We start from the raw sequence: 17,677 nt of genomic DNA, 5'->3' as shown, positions 1-17,677 counted from the left end.
CTGTGCTAAAGACTAGATGGGGCACAATGCTATCTAGATATCGATCTATACCACACTCAGCACTGGGACCTGAAGCCCAGATTCACAAAGGGACATAGGTGCTGCAACGCTGAGCGTCACAGTGCATAACTTTTAGGCACCTAGAAAATCTCAGGAACAACAACGCTATTCACAAAGGCCAGCATACTAGGTAAGAAGCCACCTAAGCTAGCCCCAATGGGAGATGCTGAGGACAAGACCGTGTCCTATGCCCCGCTCCTCTCATGGAGATAGGCACCTAAGTCTGGGCCGCAAGGAGGTGCCTATTTCTCCTAGCAATTCATGAATGGGAGTCAGGTGGCTTGGGCACCTAGGGTATTTCTTTTGAGAATGAGTATGGATACGTTTACATTACTTTTTAAAATTCACGACAGAGTCCCAGAGCCCGCATCTTCAGACTGGGGCTCGTGGGGCTTGTGCTCCAGCGCTAAAAATAGCAGTGTAGCTGCTGCGGCTTGGGCTGGCGCTCAAGCTCTGAAGCCCAGCCCACTGCCCCAGCTTCAGAGCTCAATCCCAAATGTCTATCCAGCTGTTTTTAGTGCAGCACCGCAAGTCCGAGTCTGTAGCCCGAGGCGCTGAGTTTCGTTGCTGCAAGTTCTAAAATGCAGTGTAGCGGTACCCTTAGGTGCCTGCCTAGCTCCATGTAAACAGCCGAAGGAGGAGGTGGTGGTGTTACCCACCTTAGAACTTTTAGCCCAGTGGTTACAGCACTTGCCTGAGAGGCAGGAGACTTCTGTTCAAATCCTTTCTCCCGCCTCTGGAGGGGGTGGGGGTGGGGGGAGAATTGAACATGGGTCCACATCCCAGGCAAGTGCTCGAACCCCTGGGCTAAAAGTGATAAGGTGGTCACTGCCGTCACCATCTCCTCCAGCCAAATTTGGAATGGGACCTGATCCAGTAGGCAGCCTTTGAGCATACATATCAGATCAGGTGCTGCATGCAAGTTAGGCAAGCAAACTCCTGTGTGCTGCAATTCATGAATTGTTCTGGGGCTTAGATGGGAGAAAAGTGCCCGGACACCTAGAGGGAGGCAGCAGTGTGCATGCCCAAAGGCAGAAACTTGAGCACTGAGGGAACTTTTAACGTGAAATTTTGACACCAAATGACTTTAAGCACCTACAGGGTTTGGAGGGAGTTTGGGGAATCGCAGTGGAGCCTAAAACTGGGATTTAGGTGCCCAGGTACCTTTGCGACCCCCATCCCCACCCCCCAACTGGAGTGCCTTACAATTTCTAATGGTTCTAAATTAACTCTAGCACACATCAGGAAACACTTTCTCATGTGAGTAGCCCTTACTCACATGAATGATCCTGACAAAGTCATTGAGTGAACTCACATGAGTTGCCAATATTGTTTAAAGTCAGCCTGGCTGATTGAGCATTTAGATACTATAATGAAGGGTGCTCTAGAAATACCTACCATAGACAGATAGTTGAAACAGATGAATTTCGCAAATTGTTCAATCTGGAAGAGCTGTAAATTATAGAGAACTAAATCTCCTAAATGAATGGTTCTTGGATGTCCATTGCCGAAATGTGTCTAGATTAAAGCACCTCCTGCAGCTTTGGATTGGAATACATCCATTGTGGGGAGGTGTTATACACTGTACATGATTTTTGTACAAAACTGATGTTAAATGGAGAAGGAATTGATTGTTGGAGAAACAGAAAATAACAAGGAATAACAACACTTTTTCCTATACTTTTTCAGGAAGAACAGTTTGGAATGTATGCATTATACAGCAAGAACAAACCACAATCGGATGCTTTGCTTACAAGCCATGGAAATGCATTCTTTAAAGTAATTACTATCCAGCTTCTTATTTAATGTGAATTGTGTGAACACCACTCACTGCTGTGTGTACTTTTATGCAGTATATCAAATATTGTTTACACATTCCTTTAATATTCCCACAGAATAAACAACAGGATTTGGGTGATAAGATGGATCTGGCTTCCTATCTGCTGAAGCCTATTCAAAGAATGAGCAAATATGCTCTTCTTCTAAAAGATATGATAAAAGAGTGCACTAAGACCCAGGAGCAGGAGCTCAATGATCTCAGGGCAGCTGAAGAAATGGTGAAATTCCAGCTTCGCCATGGAAACGACTTACTTGCTATGGATGCCATTAGAGGGTGTGATGTAAGCATTTCTCAATCCTTCCTTTATTTTTCAAATATCCCCTTGGCTTTGCTGCTGCAGTTTTCATTCAAAGACAGAAAGTTGCTAAGAGGCAGATTATTATTATTATTATTATTATTTATTTATTTTATTTTACTATATATATGCTGTAGCACATAGGAGCCCTAGTCATGGTCCAGGACCCCATGTGCCAGGCACTGTACAAATATAAAGCAAGAAGACAGTCCGTGGCCCAAAGAGCGTTCAACCTACGTGACATAATGCCCTTCCCCCATTCGTCCTTGGACTGGACAAAATCGGCTCAGCCTTCCCTTATCTTTAGTAGCATTGTCATTTTCTCCAATCAGGTCAATTTGAAAGAACAAGGACAGCTGAGATGTCAAGATGAGTTTATTGTTTGCTGTGGAAGAAAGAAATATTTGAGACATGTCTTCCTTTTTGAAGACCTCATCTTGTTTAGCAAAACAAAAAAGATTGATGGGGGATATGACATCTACATGTACAAACAGTCATTCAAGGTAAATGTGCTCCTGCTGTTATGGTTTGGATAGCATGTACAATGCAGCATGCCTCCTGCCATCTGCTTAGTATTCTGCGTGGACAGGAACCCCATCTGTTTGACAATGGTAGGTGAAGGATCACAGTTCCACTGCATGTTACATTTCAAGTAGTTTGTATGTGTTTTTTAAAAGTTGGAAGAAATGAGAGAGACAGAAACTGATGAGTAAAATGAGCAAAACATGTCTGTTTGTATATATACTGTATCATAAGTGCATGTGTGTCTTGCTGGACAGGACTCACGGGAAACCAGGTGTTTCCTGTAGAAATAATTATTTTTAACATTTCTTTCATTACAACAAGAAGCGCCCGATATGTAGTTATGACCTCTCAGCCTCCATTCTGACTACAGATTTGTACCTCTTGAGGGGTGTATGTGTGGAAGCCAGGTTTGGCAACTACCTTTGTTTGGCAACACCAGATATATGCGAAACCCTGATTCACCAAAGCATGTGCTTAACTTTAAGCATATGCTGAACTGCATTGTTGAACTGAGGCCATACATAGAGCATTCACCCTGCATACTAGACCCCCAGGGGCAGATCCTCAGCTGGTATATGTTGAACTATGACAACATCCACTAGCTGAAGATCTGCCCTCAGATATTCAGCTTCAACTTCATTCATTGAAACTCTCTGAACTGCTGAGGATTCTGTGCTTCTCTTAGAGTTTAACACTGCCAGCTCCATGCTGCTCCTACAAAGAGATCACATGGGGAAACTAGAGTGCTGACTCTTGGAATATTGAAAATTCAAACAGAAATATTTATAGCTATGTGTACAGTCAAGATGAAGACATTTTTCTACCATTATAGAATGAGGAATGCAAAGAATTTCACTTGATCAGTTTATGTTTCCATGCAGTTGAATGTGTGCTTTTTAAATATGATTTCAGACGGCTGAGATTGGGATGACAGAGAATGTTGGAGATAGTGGTCTGAGATTCGAAATCTGGTTTAGAAGGAGGAGGAAATCCCAGGACACATACATCCTTCAAGCAAACTCAACAGAAGTTAAAATTGCTTGGACCAGTATCATAGGAAGGATTCTTTGGAGACAAGCTCTGAGAAACCGAGGTACACCAACTATTTAATTCAGAAAGAGATTGAAGGGTTTAGCAGTCTACTCCTTGTAGTTCTATAAAGGCAAGTCAAACAATCCCATTACATGACCCTTATATGTCTGCAATCACCAAAGACTTCAATTTTAAAAAAGCAATTGGAAAACAGCTTCTTCAAACAGCACTCCTAAAACAATTACAGCACAATAAAGTTGTCTCTCTACAATTAGCAGGCTTTGGGAGGGCCTCTTAGATATGTTGCTAGCACTGTGGGCAAATCTAGTTTTTAAACACTGGATTTTCATTGCTTATTACAACAATCTGTAACCCACTAACTCCTCTTTTTGTCCTATGACTGCAGAGGTGTTAACAGGCCACTCTATCGTGAATGGTCCCTTAGACTCTGTGCTATCTGTTCCACCTTGCATTTTGCTATGATGCTGGGGGTTCCTTTCCCAGATCTGAAGAAGAACTCTGTGTAGCTCGAAAGCTTGTCTCTCTCACCAACTGAAATTGGTTCAATAAAAGATATTCCCTCACCCACCTTGTCTCTCTACTATCCTGGGACCAATACAGCTACAGCTATGCTGTATACCTTAATGGTGGTAAGTATGGAACATATCGCCCTGGGAAATCTGTGTGTAATACACACTTGTTTTTCAGTCTTGCCACAGTAGGTAGCACTGCTTCTTACAAATGCAGGTAATAGTGCTTAAAAGTGAGCTCCAGAAGAAAAAATTGGGTTACTGCCCTTTCTTGCTTGTGTGTTTTTTTTTTTGTTTGTTTGTTTGTTTGTTTTTAAGGGGTATGAGTAAGACCTTTTGTTTTGTTCATCAAACGTGCAGGGTGGTGACGTCCTTGTTTGTTTTAATGTTAGAAATATCAGTACAGGGAGCTCTGGTCTTTCCTGGTTTTGCTACAGGACTCTTTGGAAGCTCCAGATGTGTATTGTGAGCTTTCTCAGCCCTTATTTGAAGGGCAAATTTAAATCTTTAACCCATGGATTTGTCAGGCACTTAAGTTAAATTGATGCAGACAAAATCAAAACAAATGACAAAAGAGAGCTAAGAGTTTCAAGCAGTCTGATTCAAAAATACCTCCCCCTCTTTTAGTCCAGTTTCACTGCATGGTATCGCTGATGAGACAAGGTGGGTGAGGTAATACCTTTTGTTGGACCCACTTCTGTGGGTGAAAGACACTTTCAAGCTTAGACAGAGCTCTTCTTCAGGTCTGGGAAATGTATTTAGCTGTGACACTCTGAGTACAAGGTGGAACAGATTGTTTAGCATAAGTAGTTATGGTATACATAGTTATGGTATCTCTAATGTCATATTCCTACCATTTTGCAGTCATCCATAGACAAAAATGGGGTAGACATTTCTAATGTAAAAATCAAACGGGAAGGAAGGAAGGAAGGAAAGAAAAACAACAAAAAGGGAAACAAAAAGTTCTTACCTTGTAGGCCTTCTTTATACAACATAATGAAGAAAAGGGCATGATTTCCTTTCCCCCCCTTTTTTTTTTCCCGGTTACTTTACATTTAGAAGTTTAAATACACGACTCAGAAAAAAGAAAATTAGAAAATAGTAACTTTGGGGCAGAATCCTATTTGGTGGTAAGCATTTCTGGGGAGATACTAACAAGTAGACTTTATACTAGCTGGTCAATTTGAAGCTTTAACTCAGCCACTTTAATGCTGTCTTCTTTTTTAATCCTTTTTCCTTTGTTCTCTAGCCAATCACTTCAGAATTCTCCTCAGAAATTCCTAATTCACACCAAAAGAGAAGTAGCACAGAAAGCGACAGTAAACTCAGAACTGACAGGAACGGAATAGATATGAACAAAGGAGGAGGGACATGGCATATTTATTCTAAATCCATCTGGGCATTCCATGAATTAATGCTGCAGCTTTAGGACCTTTTTTCCTTCTGAGAAGTACTTGTAGCAACAGTGTCGTCTTAAGGATTTGGATATTTCTAGGTTCTTATAATACGGAAAGATTCTTGTACATCTTTCTTTATTTTTGTTATTAAGGATTGTTGTATATGTGTATGGTCAGCTTCAGTTTGGCTCTGTTGTTTTGTAAATATCCCATCAAAGATCATGTGCCTGATTAATGGTGATTAACTAAATTCTCAGATTCATTTCATTACCTTAATAGGTTTTTAGAAGAATGGTTCCCAGCCTGTTTGAGAAACTCTGCTACCAGACTAAGACCTTGATGTACCAGTCAGTGCCTTCCTCCTTCCGTTGAGCTGTGTGTCCTTTAATCCACAATTATTAGAGGAACAATAAGTTCATTTTACTGCAGACTTGGGGTCAGTTAATGACCCCTAAGCTATTTAGAAGAAAGCAGGGCTTAAATTCTCATAGATTATTTCACAGAGCCTCCCACCCCCCATCCCCGCAATATGCTATAAAACCTCCAGGGCCCAGCAGGTCGGGAGCGCCTCTGGCCTTCTGCCCTGCAGCAGGGTGGCGGGGCTCCAAACTCCCCTTGGTGGGCAAGCTGCCTCAAAGAGAGCAGGGACTGGCCAGGCCCAGAGAGGGGAGCATGCCACCCTAATTGTGTGGCATGCATAATAAAACAGTACCATAATATTCATGCAGCTCTGGTAGTCTCCATCCTTGGCACAAGCAGCCATCCATCCACAACAGGAAAAAAAGTTTAATAAGGGTAGATTCTCTGCCAAGAACCTTAAGTTAAGGGCAGGAAGATATTTGTACTGCTAGCCTCAAAGTACTGTGTAAAACAGTCCTGACACTAAAGTTAACTTCATAATATGGTATCCTGGTGGCAATAGGCTTGGTGATTTGTGCTAGACATAAATGACATGCCACTTCCAGGGCTATATTTTTAGTAGGAGTGAAGTTATGAACTCTGCTTTGAATTGCAATGTATTTGACTGGTGTGGTGTCTGGGATGTTCTGAAACTGAGTCACGTTCAGTGGTGATGAAAACAACAATCATCGCATTTTCCCTCTAAAGAATTATTCTGTAATGTTTGAGGATGGTTGGAAAACAAATCTCACTTTGCCATTAGGAAAAAAAACACCTACTGGTAAAAAGATTCAATAATAATCATGAAATGGGTCTGAGAGATGGCACGAGAGGAGATGGCAGCATTCTTTACAATCCTTTAGTTACTTTATAAAAAATGAAATCTGACCGACTCAAGTTGCCAGTCTCTGGCTGGCTCCAGAGCTAGAGTGTTTGCAGCTGATAAATGCTTTTCTCTCTTGTAGGGGGTCAGTAAGCTACTGCCGAGGGTACTGAAAAGAGGAAAATATTTTCGTTCTCCCATAGCAGCATAACTAACACATCAAAGGGGTGGCTGATATTTTTCATATGTGCATTTTCCCACTTTAGAACTCAGAATGCAAGAAATGGTGTCAATGGGAATAGGCAATAAACCTTTCATGGACATCAAGCCCAGTGAAGCAGCCATAAGCGACCGAGCAATAGATTACATCATGAAGGGAACAGGTACTGTCTACTACTCACATTACATTGCTGTTCTGCCTTCCCACTTGCCAGTCTGCTAGGATGATTGTCTTCATTAATTGTTTCACGCTCTTAAAAAAAAAAAATTGATTGCAACATATTTCCACAAAGAATTGATCTTACTTTTGTATTGGTGTAATAGATTTAGTATCTTATTTCCTTTGTTAAGCTCATAGAACTTCAGCAATATAGACCGCAAAGTGTATTCAATCTCTCCTGGTCGGAAAATCTGGAGAGCACACGGGCAGCTGTGGGCTGAACAAATGGACTTTCCTAAACTCAGTTCAATAACATTTTAATTCAAGTAGTAGACGATTATTGAGCTAGCCTATTACACTTTACCAATCCTGTTTTATTTCTTGTTCAAAATAGCATTTTCCCTTATTCACCTTGTTTCCTTCCAATGATCAAAGGTTCTTGTTTGCTTGTAGAATCAAGATCTCGAGCATCAATAGCAGTGTCTTCATTTGACCACTCCACTCCATTTAAAAGGCCGCATTCCACTATCTCAAACAGTAGCACATCTTCCTCAAGCAGCCAGTCCTCTTCTTCCATTTTGGGATCACTGAACCTTCATGTGTATTCCAGCCCACCTCATCCAGGCTTATTAGGACCACCCTTCTACCACTGGTCATATGATATTAGAACCTGCATAGAGGAAGATGAACTGGAGCAGGAAACTGGCAGTCAGCCTTCAATGAGTGAGTGAATTTCAGCATCTGGATTAGAAGGGATTTGTAAGGATTTTGGACATGGCAGGTTGTTCTGGTTCTGATGTGTATCTCGATGGATCGACACACCCAGATGTGTAGAGGTACAATACGTTAGAGCTTTGTGATTTATGTCTTAAGCTGTACTTTTAGTTCCTCAAATTTATCACATTTCTAGTTCTAGGTAGCAACAACCATGACAGCTCTTGCTGCCCTCTGGAGCCATCACTGTCACCTAGGGTAGGATGTACAGGTAGTGCCTCTGCAAGTGGTTATCTTAAACTTTTTATTTTCAGGACTCTTTAAATACATGAACCAAATAAGGGAAACAATGGTGACACTGACTCCCACATCACTGCACAGGCACTGCACTACTCCTTAGGCCCAGCTCCTTAGGGCTAGGCGATCTTAGCCTTCTTCCAAGCTTTTTGTGTGCGTCTGTGTGTGTGCGCTCCCCCTCAGTCCAATGCCCACACCAATGGAGAAGGCTGTTAGAATGGTGGCTTTTATCAAGAAGGGTATATACATCTAAGGAGATTGTCTGTCACTTTATAAAGAACTGGTTCGGCCACACTCAGAGTATAGTGTTCAGTTTGGATCAGCAGAGTCTGAAAATATTAGACACTGGAAGGTATATTGTCTTTAAATGTGTAAAGACTGTTAGACTACAGGCCTAGCCAGATCTAACTTTGCACACTTTCTTCCTGTTTATAGTCACAGAGAGTTCAGAATCATCCCAGTGCACTTCGGGTGAAAGTGTGAGTGGTTTTAGTAGCTGTGTCCATCCTGGATTGTCCCAGCTCTCTACAGAGACGTTCTTGGATGAAGGTGCTTCAAATCCTGGCTCTAAACCTCCTTCCCAGTGCACATCTCCTGCTCTCCCTGAGAAGAATCCTAGATCAAAACACACCAACCAGTATGTCACAGCGGTAAGTATTTCACCTTTTAGCTCACAAGTCGTACAAAAAGCCTTCATTGATTTCGCTTATTATGATTACCAATCATTTTACCAACCTGGCAATACTGAACTAAGCTGTTTTCCAAGACCCTGATTGTCGGGTCTTGATCTGAGCATACTTCACATTGCACTCAGTAAGACTCTTAGAGCCAAATTCTGCTATCATGCAACCTATTGACTTCCTTTGGGTTGCATCATTGCACAGTGCCTCATAGTTGCAATGGTGATTCCAGTGGGCTTGTATGGGTGTGAATCAGAGCAGGGTTTGGCCCTTAGTGTTGTAGGTTTAAATATAGACATTTTTGATACAGTTTTATAGCTGATGGATTTTAGAATCTCTATTTTAGAAACAACTTATGTTCACAGGGGAAATCCATGCTTGTTCTTTTAACCCCTTGGAACAGTAAAAAGAGCTGGTAGTCGGAGTCTGTTCCCTGTCAGGCAAAGGCCCACATCACAGAGCTAACAACACAGTTGGCCATTATTGCACCCTCTTGGTGTCAGTTCCATCAGAGAGGTGAAGGACTGAATAGACCTGGAGGCTGTACTACCCTTTCATCCGGAGGGGGTGATCCCTGCAGGGCAATGCGCTACCAGTGTCTTTGGATAAACAAAGAACTTCACACTCCAGGGCTGTCAACCCAGCACCTTTCACCAGCAACTCTATTCACTTTAAAACCCTTTCCTGGTCCAAATGCTGCTTTCAATTACAATTCTACTCTGAGTTCAGCAGAATGACTGTGACATACACTGGTGAAACTGAGAACAGAATTTGGCCCGTATATGCTAACTGCTCTGAACTGCCCATGCAGGAGAAGGTCAACATTTCTATTATTTTTTATGTAGGTAGAATGTATTTGTATTGGCCATACTCTGCTAGCATTAGTCATGTTGTACCTTATTCTGTGAATAGTCGTATTGATTTAATGGGGACTTCTTGGGGAGCAAGTCCCTACTCAGTGTAAATGTGGCAGAATCTGGCTTTATGGATTTGGAGAGAGCACTTAAAATTGGATGACACAAACAAATTAAGTGCCACTTGCGCAGTAATGCTAGAGTAATAGAAGCTGCATCTTGACAGTGGTGGCTAAAAGCAACAGTTAATAAACAGCGCTGGGATTGGCAGCTGTTGGCTTCCTGCTGTGAAAAGTCTCTTCAGTAGCCCTCTCAAAAGAATTTCAAGCTGCAGGAGTATAACCGAGTCTAAATCCCAAAAAAGGGGCACCCCCCGAAAGCCCTGAGAATGAAACCCCAGTCTCTCTTGAACACCTTGCTTTGACTGCAACTCCAGACATAGCCTGGCACCATAAAGAAAGCAGGGCTACAATGCACTTCTCGCTTCTCACTCACACACTGAGTCTGAGTGACAATGATTATATGCAGTCTCTGCACTCCTCCCAGAAACTGTAACACCATGAAGTCTGGAGCCAGCACCCATCTTGAGAGTTGCAGGTGCCCTTCAAGTTAACCTCTGTAGACAAATAAAGTATAGAGCTTCCTACTGGTCAGCACTGCTGATAATGTATTACATTACAATAGAGGACAAAGGCTAGAGGATACAACCCAACAGGATGTGCAGTCAGCAGAGTATCTCCGAGGTCCTATATGTCACTTGGTTACATGTCGACTTGAACAAAATTAGAGTTAGAACACAATGAATACTGGTAATTAATGTTGCCACAAGCAACAGTGATTTTAAGGGAGAGGTTCACAAAGTATACAACTTGTAAAGCTGAAACAATTAGGAAATAAAGTGCAGGGTGCTACTAAGGTTAGAATTAGTCAGAGCAATCACCTTTTTAAGGCTCGTCCTTGTGCTTGAATACTACAACAGTGTACTGTGTGATTTTTATTTCATCTATAATGAAAATCTCTGTTTACTCACGGACGTTAATGACAACATGATCCATGCGGGCTGGTCCTGTATACAAATATCCATGCTGTGTTTCCAGGGGACCCTCTAGATTTCATTGGGGATAAATCAAATACATGATGTGTTAAGGATTTGATTAGCACAGGTGCAAATACATAGCTACTTTGCTTGTGCAAAGTTGGACTGGATGCTGGTGTGCAAATTGGGATTTGTGTGTGTACATGGTTGGATGGTAATCTATCTAGCCTGCAAGTACAGAAATTGGAATTTATGAATATCTAACCATAGTACACATACAAAATAACACATTTGCGTGTGCACAAATGCACAACTAGCTAAGGTCTGAAAAATTGGCCCTAAACCACCTAAGGAAATGAACAAACTAAAACAAACTCATACTGATTCCAAGTATTCTATTGTTCTATACGGAAACAGGAAGTCACAGAATATAGGCCAAATTCTCCTACCAACGGAACACCCTGCCAAAATGTAGCCAGTATAACATAGCTGTTTTCTGGCTGGTAAGCAGTGCAATCCATGAGTTTATGGATCCCCTGGATATGGCAAACCACAGACTGCTCTTTCACCTACCTAGAGCTGAAGGAAGCTAGAGCTTCCCTGATCCAGGATTAAATCAAGGCCTCCACACCAATATGGATCAGAATGGGGGCCCTATCTATCTTCCCTTGACTCCAGACACCAGCCGAGGCATGCATCAAACTTCTCCTTGCCAAACCAGCCAGGGAGAAGTGAATCAAGAACAAGGTGCTGACTTATTCCAGCTGTAGATGGAATACATTAAGCACAGAGTGTCCGTGGTTCTGCTGCATTTTGGAGGCAGTGTAGATGAGCTTATCTGTAAGTTCAATATTCAGCATACATTTCTCTAAACCGCCTCCATTTTTGGCTTACACCTCACTCCAGGTGCACGGCATTTGTATTGTCCTTCCTGCCACAGTTAAATAGAGAACATCTCCAACAGTCCACAGCTCAGGAGTTGGGCTCCTTTTAGGCACACATTGCACTCCTTTTTTTAACATGAGCATGGGTGAACGTAAGTGCTGATCCAGCAAAGCACTTAAGCTTGTGAATAATCCCACTGATGTGAAAGGCACTACTTACATGTTTAAATTCAAGCATATGCTTAAGTGCTTTGGTGGGCTGGGGATTTACTGAAGAATCTGGAGCACTTGGCTCTAAAATGTTAATGAAACCCCTTTGAGCTTTCACAGCCTTATTTCTTACTGTTAACCCTGCATATTGATTAATCTACGGGAGGATGAAAGTGTAAAACATGTCTTCTGTGGCCTCTGTGGTGACACTCTGACCTCTGCATTGCTGTGTGAGACTCCTGTTGGTTCCCTTGCTCCCCAGGCTGAGAGCACTGCAGGCACCGCTTGCTCACTCCAGGTGCTGGAAGGAAAAGCTTTGTGTCACTCATAGCAAGCCTTTTGGCTCTCTAAGGAGAAGCATAGACTGGTTCTGAGGACACCCATTCTCTTTAGCCACCGTGATGGTGGCTGCAGCACAAACTTTTATAGACTCATAGACTTTAAGATCAGAAGGGACCATTATGATCGTCTAGTCTGACCTCTTGCACAACACAGGCCACAGAATCTCACCCACCCACTCCTGTATCAACCCCCTAACCTATGTCTGAGTTATTGAAGTCCTCAAATCGTGGTTTAAAGACCTCAAGGTGCAGAGGCATACAACTGAGGAAATGGGCTCTGATAGGGATGTGCAACAGATAAAACCATCATAGAGGAGAACTGTGGATTTTATGGTTTGCATAAAAAAGTAATTTGGATGCCTGTTTAGAGACTACATAGAAAAGTAACTACTCTGAAAATAGCTGGATCCTGATCCTGAGTTTATCAGAGAGAGAAAATTCCCATTGGTTTGAGGATTAAGAGTGACAGATTAGGCCTATGGATTTCAAATATGCAGTGTAGGTGTAGCCATCTCAGTCCCAGGACGTTAGAGAGACATGGTGGGTAGGGTGGCCAGGTGCCCAGTTTTTGACTGGAAAGTCCAGTCAAAAAGGGCGCCTGACAGTGTCTGGTCACTGCGGGCGGAGGAGATGGGGAGGTGCTGGGTCATCACCCGTGCTAGCCCTACTTAGCCAGGTGTTGGGCGGCTGCAGCTCCACAGGTGATTCCCTCCTGACCCGGGCAGGGGGTGCAAAGGGAAAAGCAACAAGTGATGGGGGAGGAGGAGGGAAAAGGAGTGGAGTGGGTAGAGTCTTGGAGGAAAAGATGGAACAGGGCCTATGGGGAAGAGACGGGGCGGGGCAGGGCTTTGGGGGGGAAGAAGTGGGGCAGGGCTGGGGCCTCAGGGGGAAGAGGCAGGGCAGGGAAGGTTCCGGCACTCCTGCTGGAGTGTCCATTACCAAGTTGGCAACCCTAATGGTGGGTGAGGTAATATTTTTTTACTGAACCAACTTCTTTTGGTGAGAGAGATAAGCTTTTGAGCCACACAGAGCTCTATGGATTTCAAGAGCAATTTAAGGGGCATATCAACAAATAACTTTAAGATATCATTTTCTTATAAACCAAAATGTAAAAATGTACTAAATGTGTTTTGGGGACATTATTATGAACGATTTCCTGCTGCATAAAATCAGGAAGATGATTAATAAAGATGATGGTGCATATTATATTTTTATTCTACGAAGCAAAACATATTGATGATATCCAATATTTTCATCTTCAGTTTCTTATGATTAAGCAGAGGTAGTGTTTAGAAATGTTTAAGGACATATTTTTGAACTATCCCTAGAACTAGGAGAATGTTATATGATGTGCCATTGTGAAGAAAATGTTCTGATGATCCCGTTGTTATGTTAGTATGATCCAGGTTATTCCTAGCAAACTGTAATGTTGGTTTTAATTAGATTTCCCTCCCTTTTCCGTCAGAACAAAACCTCTCATGTATTAGGCCTCTCAACAATGGTTTGACTGACAGGCATTAATTCAGTAAGTAACTGGTTTTCTCAGCTCAATCCTTATACTAAAATGATCAAGCTAATAAAAAAGACTCCAGGCTGCCACGTTAATTATAAGATAATAACCAATTAAATTGGGGCACGAGAGAATGTCTTAAAACTGATCTGCATGTTCTAACAATATTAGAAAAGTTATTGAATCCTATTTATGTCACCTCTTATTAACAATCTTCTCTAGAGAGTGCTCTGGTATAAAAGTACTATACTTTCTCCCTGTAATTCACTCTCTTCCTTCACTGAATGTTTGCCCTTTCTCGTATCTGCATCTCTGGCCCACAGAAATTTGCTTTGTAGGTTGTACACATGCTGCTATAACAATGGTATGAAATGACATAATGGGGTCTACATTCTACTATTTGCATAATGCCTGACATAGAGCAGCACTGTCTATTTTTGCTTATCCGTTTGGTATGTGTCTATTATATATGTACATATACATGTCTTCTTAACTGTTTAATTTTAAACAATGGTGTTTATGCCAACAAAGAGGTATGGTGCTGATGGAGATGATGCATTTCTAGCATGCGCTTACTGAATAGTAAAGACAGAATTCAGCACGGAATGCCTGGATTCAAAGCCTGGTAGGCTGAAGGTGCTGGCTGCACACAGCAGGCTGAGCTTGTCTCTAGGAGGTTAGCCTGTCATGGTAGGTAGCAGCCAGAGGTAGGAAAGTCCATGCAGATAAACTCCCGGCCTCTCCTGCTAAACAACTCCTGATTCCCAAGCCCATCTGCAGCCCTTCAGGGTATGTCTACACTGCAATTAAACATCCGGGGCTGGCCTGTGCCAGCTGACTCAGGCTCCCAAGGCTTGGCCTAAGGGGCTGTTTAATTGTGGTGTAGACTTTAGGGCTTGGGCTACAGCCCAAGCTCTGGGACCCTCCCACCTCGCAGGGTCCTAGAGTCCAGGGTCCAGCCTGAGTCCAAACGTCTACACCTCAATTCAACAGACTTAGCCTGAGCCCTGGGACCCTGAATCAGCTGGCACAGGTCAGCCAGAGGTGTTTAATTGTAGTGTAGACAGACCCTCTGTCATCCCCTGCTACCTCCTGGCTCGCAAATACACACACAAGGACTGCCTGGCCTTTGGGGGGAGTTACAGCACTAGAATTGACTAACCTGTTTGTGTGGCCAGGGATGCCAGAGGCAGACTGTTCCAGGCTCTGCTGCTATAGGTCAGGCTACCATATATACAGTTTGTATTTGTACAAAAATATGGGAGTGTTTGGAGGGAAAACACTCAGTCTCCCTTGTGTAGCTAGAGAAATGCCCTGTATTATTCATTTCATATTAAAGTAATGTAAAGTCAATAAATAACGACGAAATAACTGGGAAGAAAAGAGGAAAAACACATTCACAAAAGCAAAACAGAAAACAAAACAAAAAACCCTGAAATTTCAAATTGTTTCTGTTTCACAGAGTTTGAAATGGAACCATTTTCCATGGTGTTTTTCATGAGTTTTTAATCAAAATATTATCAATTTTTATTAAAGTAAGCTAAATTTTTCAGTTCCTGAGAATCGCATTTTCTTACTGGAAACAGAGTTTTCAGTAAGCTAGTCATTTCAATAATGATTTCTAAAATGATTTTGATAAACATTTCAATAACATTGCAAATAATATATGGATTAAAAATGCCAGGGAATATTTTTTCAAAAAGCAAAAAACTTTGGTAATGCCAGTAAGTTCTCACAAAAAAGTTTAGTTTCCTAAAATAGGCCATTTTTCACAAAAAAAATCTTTTTTTGAGAAAAATTTTGACCAACTTTACAAATAACATTTATAAAATTCCCAAATACAATTTAAGAATGGAAGAGACCGCATGTTGTCAGAAACCAAAGATTTATTGCACCATCAGTTCTTAAAATGAACTCTCATTGAAGTCAATAGGGAATCTTAAAATGAATTCTCAGTGAAGTCAAAGGGGAATCTTTGCCTAAAAATTGGTACAATATGCCCCAAGATACATACCCTACTAATGTGTTAGATAAGGAACAAGAACACAAAGAGAACTGCCTCTGCACACAGTCATCACAACAGAGATGTGCAAAGGTAAGTTTTAGGCCAGTTTTCCACATACTCTCTACCCTGTTTTCTGTACAGATTGGTTAAACCCCAGCAACTACCCAATAGTGAGTTTTTAGGGAGAGGGATTTTTTTCTTTGTCTAATGAATTAGTCCTTTATTTTACTCTTTTTATTTCTCATACAGCTGATCAGATTTGTGAAAGAATGTGGGTTTTATGATAAAAGCATGACATTTCCCAGAGTCTTAGGGCATGACCTATAAAGATTTTCAAATATGGGGCCATCGCCAACTCATCCCATGCTGGCCGTGGCAGCCATTTTAAATTCTGAATGCATTTTTTCTAATGTTTTTCGGATACTGACTGTTTATAGTATTAAACCACCCACTGTGGTTTTTTGTATTTTATTTTGTATTTTTATATTCCTATTGTCCTAGGTGTCCTAAAAACTAAAGCAATGAAATGTGATGGCTCGAGATTATACAAAAATACTTAGAATTAACATGCTTTGTAGTGTGTCATCAAGGAGTATTTACAGAAATATTAATTACATAGAAATATAACAATAAGTTTACAAGTTTCTGTTCATGAACAGAAAGTTACATTTCTCTTTGCTAATAACGATATTTCAGATCGGTCTATGCTTAACAGGATATTTCTGTGTCTCAAAAAGATTGAAAAGGCAGCTTACATAAACATGCAGCCTAAAATGAATTAAGAAACAAGGAAGTCTTTCAGTCTTCAGTATATTGAAACATTGCATTCCCCACCATTTTTCAAGAAGAAGAGCTGCAATTTGGTCCTGGAGATCTCCCTTGCAGGAGGTTTGCTGAACAAGGGGAGTTTATTTTGCTTGATAGGCTCTGTTAATGACTTGGTTTTGTCTTGCAATCTCTCTGTTTTAAATGAGATAAACTGCTGCTGCAATGTCTTCAGTGTCCAGTTTAATTAAGTCTACACTCTCCTCTGAGAAGAGGTTGCTCATGTCTTCTATGACCTCAACAAGTGCCTTGACATGTTGTGTAAACGAAGCCTGGGCACTATCATCTGCTCATGGTGCTTTGTGTTAGACCCTTTTCAGGTGGTTCCTTTCTCTGCTGTGGCTTCAAATTCTCCTATCACCCTGGCTACCTCTGGTCCCGCTATCATCCACCGCCGAAGGGCCTCTGGACTTTGTGTTTGACCAACAACTCCACTATGCCCTTTGATAATGGCATTATTTTGCTCATGAGCTTGGTCAAGCGCAATTACAGAGAAAACATGCTGGGTCTTGCAAACTGTGGATTTCCTGTTTAGGAACTCTGTAGCTGTGTCTGGATACACTGTGTGAAGGCTTACCTTATCCTGTGGATGAACAGACACCTATTGAGCATAATTACTATGATCTAATGCAAAGAACCAGAGTGACAGCTTTCCAAGGCATTCAGTGTATAACGCAAGGTTTGACAGATTGACAGCACATAGGTCAAGACAAGAAGCTCCAGATTAAGTGTGGTATGTCAAAAGTGGAATGTTGGGTTTTCTAGTTTCCACTTGCCACACCATTTATATTACCCCATGTGGCCTCATCTTCCCTGAGACCTTGGGTATACTGTGTGTATGCATTATAGAGCAAGATGTACTGACCACTGGTGGGCCGCCTAGCACGAGACACTTTCAGGAAGGAGTCAGCTGTTCCTGGGGAAGCCACTTTGGCCTGAACAAGGGCTTCTGTCCATCCATCTAGCCAATCTCAATCAGCTTTAGACTTGCCATTTCCAGATGAAGACCACTCAACATAACCACAAATTTGTCCTCTCCAT

General features: G+C 41.8%; 1 protein-coding gene across 16 annotated transcripts in view; it reads left to right on the top strand.

Moving 5' to 3' along the window:
* PLEKHG4B (pleckstrin homology and RhoGEF domain containing G4B) overlaps window positions 1-17,677 on the top strand; it is a 199,072-nt gene that overhangs the window by 177,274 nt on the left and 4,121 nt on the right. For 12 of the 16 annotated variants that reach the window (XM_042842053.2, XM_065584056.1, XM_065584050.1 and 9 more), the window contains 8 exons: window positions 1,750-1,839; window positions 1,956-2,180; window positions 2,528-2,698; window positions 3,633-3,813; window positions 7,168-7,284; window positions 7,734-8,003; window positions 8,727-8,941; window positions 13,762-13,821. In XM_042842053.2, the coding sequence (XP_042697987.2) occupies window positions 1,750-1,839; window positions 1,956-2,180; window positions 2,528-2,698; window positions 3,633-3,813; window positions 7,168-7,284; window positions 7,734-8,003; window positions 8,727-8,941; window positions 13,762-13,803 (1,311 nt within the window). In that variant the 3' untranslated portion in view covers window positions 13,804-13,821. Of the gene's footprint in view, window positions 1-1,749; window positions 1,840-1,955; window positions 2,181-2,527; window positions 2,699-3,632; window positions 3,814-5,531; window positions 7,285-7,733; window positions 8,004-8,726; window positions 8,942-13,761; window positions 13,822-17,677 lie in introns of all 16 variants that reach the window. The other 4 variants (XR_010598477.1, XR_010598476.1, XM_065584051.1 and 1 more) reach the window with 2 other exon arrangements.

The sequence above is a fragment of the Chrysemys picta genome, chromosome 2 (genome assembly GCF_011386835.1).
Source record: "Chrysemys picta bellii isolate R12L10 chromosome 2, ASM1138683v2, whole genome shotgun sequence".
Lineage (NCBI taxonomy): Eukaryota > Metazoa > Chordata > Testudines > Emydidae > Chrysemys > Chrysemys picta.
This window is presented reverse-complemented; position numbering and strand designations above follow the sequence as displayed.